Source organism: Condylura cristata, unplaced genomic scaffold (assembly GCF_000260355.1).
Source record: "Condylura cristata isolate star-nosed mole 26May11 unplaced genomic scaffold, ConCri1.0 scaffold00004, whole genome shotgun sequence".
In the NCBI taxonomy this organism is placed as follows: domain Eukaryota; kingdom Metazoa; phylum Chordata; class Mammalia; order Eulipotyphla; family Talpidae; genus Condylura; species Condylura cristata.
In genome coordinates, this window is record NW_004567105.1 from 15,445,358 (window position 1) to 15,455,468 (window position 10,111).

The window sequence follows — 10,111 nt, forward strand, 5'->3', positions numbered from 1 at the left end:
TTTTTAAATAATATAATAATTTATTTTTACATCATTTTGTGTCCTTTTCCATCTCAGTTGTAATCCCCGTGGGCTTCCCATCACCAGATCACCCATGTGCCATCACCATAGTCTAGGGCACTTTTCCTCCCCCCATTTTTGATCCCATTCCCCACTCCACCCCCATAAAATGTCTCTAGTATATAGTTGTTCATTATTATTATTATTATATTCTCCCCTGGTCCTTTATACTCCTGCTATAAGTGAAACCATCTGGCATCTTTCCTTTTCTTTCTGGCTTATTTCACTAAGCATGATCTTTTCCAGCTCCACCCATGTTGCTGCAAAAGGCATGTGTCTATCTTTTTGATTGCTGAGTAATATTCCATTGTGTATATGAACCACATCTTTTTAAAATCCAGTCATGTACTTTTAGGCATTTGGGTCGATTCCATGTCTTTCCTATTGTAAATAAAGCAACAATAAACATGGGGTTACAGGTATCTTTTTGAATCAGTATTGCTGTGTCTTTTGGGTGGATACCTAGGAGTGGGATTGCTGGGTCAATGGAAAATGGAGACCATTTTATAGCAATGATAGAAAGAAGAAAGAGGACTTGGACACATGTGAATTGTTTTTAAATTATTTGAGGAGGCCTCTTTACCAAATGAAAGGTGTTAGTAGAATATAGATACTTACTAGCATTTACTGATTTGCACAATTTGTCATTTGCAGACGTTTGTTGGTTATATATAGCCGGTGTCACTGATAAAGGATTTCTTTCCTTTAAATCTAAGGGAAAAATTTAAAAAGTGGTAATAGCTTGCACACTAAGATGTGTAGTGGCAGAATCCACAGGCCTCACTGATTACCTTATCCTCAAATTCAGGTGTTTCATCAACTTGATTTTGATTCAACTTGAAAACAAGTACAGAGATCCGACAGCACTACATGTCTTTGCCTATTATGGACATACCATGTAAGAGGACTCACACAATAGTGACCTTTTGTGGGCTTTCTGACCAGTCCCATTTTGATTACAAATTCATTCTACCGGTGCTAGTTTTGGGCCAGCAGAATAGTTTTAATTTTTGTTCTCTTGGTAATGCGAAGATCTGCTATCACAGGGTAGAACCAGACACTCTCACAATTTGAACAAGATCACATTTCTCAGGTAAAGTTAGTGTATTCCAACACAGCAATTTAAATTATAGGAAGTGATTTATAGCCAACCTCACAAAATAGTAAAGCTTTTATTATTAGACTTTTTGAGTTGTCTTCATCTATTGGCTGTTATGAGCAATACTGCTATATACATTGTGCACAAATTTCTGCGTAGACATAGGTTTTCATTTTTGTTGGTTATATACTTAGGAATAGAATTACTTGGCCATAAGGTATTTCTACTGTTTAACTTTCTGAGAAATGGGCATTTTACGTTTATTTCACTAATGTTCAATACACTTTCAGAAGCTATTTTTAGAATTATATTCAGAGACTCAGTACCCTTAGTAATGACAGAATATGTCTCTTGAATTGGGTTTGACTTCTTTTTTAAATGAGCAAATCATTGGAAGAAAGTTTTGAGTAATTAAGCAGTTAGCACCTGTGTGTGTGTATGTATGTATGTTTAAAGATTTATTTATGCATACAGGATTGGGGTACAGGCCTGAGGTGCAGGAGGTTAGAGCATTCACCAGAGACAGAGTGGGGAACATAACAGGCAGATGTACTGAAATACATTGCTGAGGAGAGCAGTGGATGAGACAGGAGAGGTCTGCCACGCTATGTGGATCACCTCCTTGGCCGGGATTGAACTCATGCTACAGTGGCTGTGACAGCTTCATATTGCTATGCTTTAACCCATTGTACCCCCAGGGAGGGCCCTCAATTTATATTTTAGAAAAGGGAGAGGAATCTGAATGATTTTTTAGTATTTTAATTGATCTGCTTATATGAATAATAGAAGGACAGTACTACACTGAGAAAGAATAGTAAAACTTTATAAGCACTTATGTGTGTGTACAAGTACATATGTGCAAATGACATGCATACATCAATATATACATAGCAGTACCCAGCATAACTACATTTTAAGCATTGAAATATATGTATCATTGAAATATAAACATTCTAGTTTCTTTCTAACTATATATAAAATACTAATTATACAATATATATATACATTATATATATATACACATACATACTATATATATACAATACTAATTATATACAAGGATATATTCTTTTTTTTTTTTAAAGATTTATTTATTCGTACAGAACTGGGGTACAGGCCAGAGATGCAGAGGGTGAGAGGATTCACCAGAGACAGAGTAGGAAGCAGAACAGGCAGATCTATGAAGTATACTGCTGGGGGGAGCAGCGGGCGGGTCAGGAGAGGTCTGCCATGCCATGTGGTCACCTCCGGGGCAGGCGGGAATCGAACTCATGTGGAAGTGGTTTAAGCTTCTTTGTGCTGTGCTTTAACCCGCTGCGCCACCAGGGAGGGCCCAGGATATATTCTTTATATACAAATTTACTTGCATATTCCTAATATAACATTAAATGTTAAGTTTTCCAACAAAAACATATAATCCTTTTCAAGAAATATGTAAGAAATTAATATAATCCATCAAATAATATATAAATAAAAATATAAATTCAGTCAACCCCCCCCCCCGCATTTGTTTTCTACTGCTGTGTAACAAATTAACACAAACTAAAAACAAATATAAAAGCTAATTGGACCTTAACACAGTGACTTCAAACTCCACATTTATTGTCTCAGGAGTTGGGCACCATTGAGCAGGGGCCATGCAATACTGCAGTCAGGTGTTGACCAGCACAGAGTTCTTATCCAGAGGATGGCTAGGGAAGGCTCCAAGTTCACTCAAGCTACTGGCAGAACTCACTCATTTCCTTGAATTTGTAAGTTTTAAGGGCCCAGTTTCTTATCTGACTTGTGGCAGGACATTACCCCAGCTCCTCTCTGCTTGGACCTACCACTGACTGCTAATGTCTTAAAAGTCAGCAGCATGGAAGAAGGTCCTGGAATGGGGCTGCCATTGAGATATGGGTCTACAGATTTAACAAAGTCCTGGGGAAGCCAGGGCAACACCTCCAGTTAAATTTATGATTAGGGGCCCTCCCTGGTGGTGCAGCGGTTAAAGCACAGCACTAAGAAGCTAAAGCCACTTCTGCAGGAGTTCGATTCCTGCCTGCCCTGGAGGTGACCACATGGCGCGGCAGACCTCTCCTGGCCCGCCCGCTGCTCCCCTCAGCAGTGTACTTCATGGATCTGCCTGTTCTGCTCCCCGCTCTGTCTCTAGTGAATTCTCTCACCCTCCACATCTCTGGCCTGTACCCCAATTCTGTATGAATAAATAAATCTTTAAAAAAAAATTATGATTAGGAACAAGTTGCAGAAGCTGCCCACACTCCAGGGGCGGAGATTGTGCAGGAGTGTGACTGTCCAAGGTAGGGGTACATTTCAGTTGTCAGATTGTAATCATTGAAAGAATATTGTGCTTTTACCAGAGTTAAAATATTTTCAACCTTTTTTGAAGTAAAAATAGGTGTCTTTTTAACCAAAATGTGGATTGCAAAGAATGATCTGTAAATCATTCATTTTCTCTTTACCGTTCTGCTGACACCATTTTAGAAGTTTGAGACATTATTTTAGGATGGAGTTAAAGGTTTAAGTTATTTTCCCTAACAGTTCAGATCAGCATCATACACAGTTGCTGAAGTGCAGCTTAAAGAAGGTATTGTTGACGTTCAGAATTATTTTTCATCTCTTGACAACACCGGAAATATAGGTGAAACCACAGGGAAATACATGCACAAACACATATGCAAGCACAGTTAAAACAAGTAAAATTCTAGAATGTTTATTATGTTAATAGCAATATTCAGTTTGTATAGTAGCAGACTTTGAAAGTATACAATTTAATTGTGAAATGTATAATTATGGTTATTGCTTTTAGCACCTACTGATTACAAGTAATTTTTAAAATTTTAAATGTTTTGTCTGAAAGCCATTAAGCTGTATATGGGCTTTGCTTACCTAGGTATCAGCAAACACAGAAGATTCTTCTATGAGTGGCTACTTGTATAGATCAAAGGGCAATAAAAAACCTTGGAAACACTTCTGGTTTGTCATAAAAAATAAAGTGCTATATACATATGCTGCGAGTGAGGTAAGGATAGTTTTGGGTCTTGTTTTGTAATGCCAAATGAAAATACAGTGTTTGTTTATTCCATTTGTCTTAGGTATGCTTTTTGTTTTGTTTTGTTTTTGGAGGATGAATGGTGTTCCTGTATTTTTTTAAAAAAGATTGATTTACTTTTGCATACAAGAACTGGGGCACAGACCAGGTGCGGAGGGTAAGAGGATTCACCAGAGACAGTGGGGAGCAGAACAGGCAGATGTATTGAAATACACTGCTGAGGGGAGCAGCGGGCAGGTCAGGAGAGGTCTGCCACACCATGTTGCCGTATTTTTAATGTGAAATGTGTTCTTGCATTGTACAGAGTGTGTGCAAACACAAAAGTGTTAGGACTTTTCCCTAGAATTAACATGCAGGTATATTTGAGTCATCTTGGGTGACACTCCCTGACTGTTCCCAGACTACACTGATCAGGCATCAGCATAAATAACATAGGCTTTGTTTGGGTTATAATTATTTGTTTCTTCTTCGTAACATTATCTTTTATCTGATCACCCTGTGTTCCAACATCCTATGGAAACTGCTGCTTTAATTTTGAGCTTTTCCTTAGTGGATTGGGGTTAATAACGTACCTTTCTGAGCTGTTTTCTGCATCCATAAAATGAAAGTAATATAATTATCTACATCCCATGGTGGCTGTGGAATATAGTATGGTGTAAACATACTGAACACACTGTCCAGCATAGTATCTGGTTCATAGGGTTGGTGGGGTAGGGGTTGAATAAATACTGTTGAATAAATGAAAAATGAATAAGTACTACACTACGGTTATTGTTTTATGTATGTGTAATGAAATTAGCACTATATAGGTCAATAATTTGCATATCTGAAGTTGCCATTATTAAGAAAATTCATCTCCATTTGTATCTTTTATATTAGGATGTGGCAGCTTTGGAGAGTCAACCTTTATTAGGATTCACTGTCACTCAAGTCAAAGATGAGAATTCAGAGTCTAGAGTATTTCAGTTATTGCACAAAAGCATTTTATTTTATGTATTCAAAGCAGATGATGCTCACTCAGCTCAGAAGTAAGTAATTTATACTTTTATAAGTGAAAATTCAAGTTGTTACTTTAAATGATTGATTTTTAAATGACCTATTTTCATGCATGGCACAATTCAGAATTTCAGAGATTCAAATGGAAAGATTTAACAAATTATTCAAACTCTTCAGAAGTATTTTAAAGACAAGGCATGAGTATATGAAATATATTTAGGTGACAGAGGAGCAAGACATCTGAGGAGGCAGCATACTACTAGACAGCTGAAAGGGAGGCAAGGCAGGCATTTGACCTCTGCTTCAGTGAGAGTAAGAGTCTTTCCTTGAGACATTCCAGGACTTTGGCAATCCAGTGATTCAGTTGTCCCTTGGAGCAGCGGGAGTTTGAACAGCTGCCTGCTTACTTCTTTGGGAAAAAGGTCAAACGCATTAAGCAGCTCCCATGCTGTTACCAATGCCTGAGTAGAAGTAGGTGGAAAAGGGTGAAACAGTCTCTTCAAAATTCCAAGAAGGATATTTATTTATTCAATAAATAAATAAATATGAGATTGCTTAACATGGAGAAATCTGGATCCTTTCGGAACAAAAGAGTTCACTTTGCATCTAATTTTTATTTGGGCCTCACCCTTTGTTTACACTAAGATGTCCTCATATTTTGTCAATAGATTTTAAAAGTGCATGCAGAATGAAAAGAATGCTTTAAGTAAGGCTTGTAATTTCTTAAGACCGTATCAATGTACCAGGATTTCACGTGTTTCTGAGTATTAATCAGGTACAATGTTACTAATACTCTACAAGATTCCAGCTCCCATCTCAACCCCTTTATCTGCCTCCCCTCTCCTCCCCCCCCCCAGTTATGTTAGGACATCCAGCTATGTAAATTTAGCTATTTCTTCAAATAATTTCTTTCAGGTATATTTTAAATGTCACTTAAAAAAATCACAATTTTTTTTTTCTGTGAAAATTACTTAGATAAAATAATTGTCCTCAGTTTCTGTTAGGTATATTTTTTGGAATTTTCACTTGGATGCATCACTGCACTGATAAAATTACTGCTTTTGAATACACATCCTTTGCTGATATTGTTGAGTTCACAAGGTGGAAACCCCTCCAAGAGGGGTGCCTTTACATTTAAATATATAAATATTTAAATATAAAATTAGATCCTTCAAGTTTGCTACACATCTGTTACAGGCTGCATTTACTAACTGAGTGATTTCAAATATGCATACTAAGTTCAAGAGCAGTTACACTAGTAGGGATGTACAAAGAGGCTTTCAAAATGTCTCTTGAATAATTGCAGCTGTGTGTTCTGTTAGATAAACTTTGAAACGAGAATTTTAGAAATACCTCTATGAAACTATGACATTTTTATATTGTATGCAAAATTTTGGTCAACTAGGAGTAGACTAAATGATTAGATTCCCTTCAATTGAAAATAATGGTACATTTCTGCACTCGTGGATACTCCAATTAACTCTGATTAGTACAGTTATGGGAGACAGGAACAGAGCTAGTGCTCCTGGAAACAGAAAAGGGGTTGAAATAAAGGCCTTTGCAGATATAGCCAAAATCAATTCAATGGTGTCATCAGGACTTAGAGCTTTTACATGAGATAGTTCCTTCATCATGTCTCATAGAACTGAAATGCAATTTTCAGACCAAAATTTGGGCCAAAATATCAAATAAATATGTATTCATAATTCTAGTTTGTTATAGAGAAGATCTTATGTACATTGTTAGATTAATTTGATCCACAGGTACAGCTATTTAATGTATATATTTATATATGTTTATTTTTATATACATACATAGTCTTCACATATATTAGATGATTGCATTTTACAAACTAATGAATTTCCCTTGTCTTTAGGTGGATAGAAGCATTTCAGGAAGGCACGATACTGTAGCAGTATTGGTTTCATCTCTTCTGTGAACCTGGAAGGGCAGAATTTCATCAAAGTGTAGAAAATAAAATACAAATACTTTACTTTAAAAAATGGACACTGCCAAGATAAATCTAACTCAAATCTTCATTGATTATAGGAAACTATTTTGTTAAATATAAGGTAATTTTTTAATGTTATTTTTTTTTCATGTATGTTATTTATTAAAATTTTGATGTTTACTTAATGGTCAGAATTATTTCTGAGACTCACACTGAATTCTAAAGTACTTTTCTTTAGAGACCACAAAATTTATTACTCTATACTGTTTGTAGACTGTGACACAGTTTACACTATTTTCTCAATGTGTTTTACAATGTTACATTGTATAATTTTCACTAGTGCCAAGTCTTTATAAATAAAAACACACATAACATCAAGGAACAATTTCCTTGCAGTGTTTGGTTTAGAAATTGTTCAAGATACAATTGGTGATGAAAAAACTGTCTTTGAATCAAACTTAAATGAATTTTTGTATATTTAATGAAAAAAAAACACGGCCAATTTCTACCTCAGTAACTATGAATAAAATTTCAGTGAACTTATATAAATATTTCTACTGTTACATACTTTTTGGCATAAAATAATGTGACATCATCGAGGAATTACAGCAAAGGGACAGAATCTGAATCTTAATGAACTGTTAAGTAGGATAGAGGATATGTTCACTTGAAAGGAACACAGCTAATCAACTCTAGGGCCTGTAAATTAAATTTGGTCTTCTTGTTAGCAATACAACATAAATGCTGTACCTTTTTAAAAAGCCAAATATGGCTAAGCATTATATTATATAATGTCTATTGTTATTGTAAGAGTTCTGAGTCAAGTCAGTGGTTCTATTTGTATATAAAATGCAGGTTACATTTCCTACAAATTTGTGCTTTTAAAAATAAACTGGAATTACCAGTCAGAGAAGCACAAAATCTATGCCAGTATTAACTGAAATTATATATTCTTTTTAAAAAGGTTTCTAATACAACTTTGTGTTATTTTTTTAAAGAGTTTTATTAAAAACTTTATGTCTTTGGCCAATTGTCAGTGCACCTCATCAGGAAAGATTTATATTAATAAATTCAGTGCATTTATTTTAACATGAGCTACTTTGTATATAAAATTGATTAGCAGAAGAACAATGAAATTTAAACTATGATTAACATTTATCCAAATGTTCATAATATATATTTATGGACTGACCTTAAACTAAATATAAAGAACTTTAACGGGCAAAGTTGTTCAGAACATACACCAGTAGTGAGGGCAAGACTTTACCTTTCTTCTTTTACAAAAAAGATTTTCTAATGTGATACTTATGATTGCCAAGAGAATTACTGAGTGCCTTTCTAATAAAGCCTTTTGAATGCTTTGTTTCAGCACAGCTCCCTACCAAAACAGTTCCCTAGAGTTGGCTGTTGCAGTTTTTTCTGACTACATATTTCTATTAAACCCTGTTACAACCTCATCCGCAGTCCTCACATTATCTCCAAAGTCTGTCACAATAAAGTAATACTTCTTTTCAGCTTACTGATTTTAATTAAGATGACACAAACAACGTCTAAATTTCTAGTTAAAATCCCCATAGATTCATTGTGTCCTTTCTGGAGAACAAAGTTATAACTTAGAGTATTTTAGTCTGCTTCATTGGAACCAGTGTTTTTACAAGACAGGTTATTTGGAGTTCTTCCACTCTCTTCTTGTACTTTTCTTAATTACACGATTTAGATTAAAATCAGAGTCTAAAAATTGTCACCCATGATAGTCTATCTTCCAAAAGTTCACTGATCAAGAACCAGTTTTAAATCTTAAAGCAACATAACACAAACTGCTAGTAATTCTTCTGGCACCTGTATTAGCTATTGAGTTGGCCCCATGGAGGTACTGAAAAAGTAAAATACAGCAGTTTGAGGGGAGGGTGCCAATTATGCACCCCCATAAAGATGTTTTAAATGTGGAATGTATTATAATCCCTTCTCCCCTTATCAATAGTTCATAACTTATTAAAGCTGATCAATTGTCATTTAACCTGGCTCATTCAGTGTCAATCAAGAAACCTACTGATGTACATGTAGCTGTATACCTACTTTAGTTCATATGTATACATGTGTGTACATTGCATACATACATACGTGTGTGTATATACATACATACAGGTGTGTGTGTGTGTATCTTGAAAGCTAACCTTTTTGAAGAAAATATACTATTTGGTGCATTCTATAAATAAGGAGAAAGTATAAATAGCACCTAAATTCCAAGGGTATTGTGTTTATTTCATTGATCCATGTGCTACCATCTAATCCTTTTCATTTCAAGGAGAAAGAAAAGCAGTTAGAAAGCTAATCTAATAAAAAGAATGATGAAAGTAACCGAAACAAGAGAGGTTGGGTTAAATTGGAAAGACTGGTGTTTTCAGTCTTCTTTATTTGCGGCACCTGCAAATGTAGAGGATCAGTACTTCTTTATTTGCGGCACCTGCAAATGTAGAGGATCCACCTCGTTAAATGGCAAGGGTTAGCTTTGGTGTCAGCTGGATCTCTCTTTCCAGCCTCTTTCCCTTCCCTGATGTAGCCAATATCCTCCTCTTGTTCCTTACAGCAACATCTCTCTTCTTCAACTAAAAACTTCATCTTTTGAGTATATAGAAGCATTTTTAAAAATGAAATCATCAGAGCAACTATGTTTAATGTAATGGAATGAAACAACCCAGTGAAGAGGATAAATTTAAAGTGTAGTCGTTTAATATTTGTACGGTAGGATATATTAGAAATAGGGAAAGCCTGTTATCAACCTCATTAAGATGTAAATGCACTTGTTAGGTCTTGGGAGTGCGTACAGAAACTACTCCATGTTTATGAAATCCATTGTATTCCTCTGTAGTCGCTGGGATTTCCAGCGGTAAATCCTGTTTCTCTTATTATACTGTCTCCTTCTTGAAGGCAGGTACTACGCTTAATGCAGCAC

At 35.4% G+C, this 10,111-nt stretch overlaps 1 protein-coding gene across 1 annotated transcript in view; it reads left to right on the forward strand.

Moving 5' to 3' along the window:
- The window catches only part of FGD6 (FYVE, RhoGEF and PH domain containing 6), a 101,443-nt gene extending 93,805 nt beyond the window's left edge, over positions 1–7,638 (forward strand). Inside the window, exons 19-21 of the mRNA XM_004675805.1 lie at positions 4,053–4,181; positions 5,091–5,239; positions 7,084–7,638. Of these exons, the coding sequence (XP_004675862.1) occupies positions 4,053–4,181; positions 5,091–5,239; positions 7,084–7,120 (315 nt within the window). The 3' untranslated portion in view covers positions 7,121–7,638. The remainder of the gene's footprint in view (positions 1–4,052; positions 4,182–5,090; positions 5,240–7,083) is intronic.
- Positions 7,639–10,111: the final 2,473 nt, after the last annotated feature.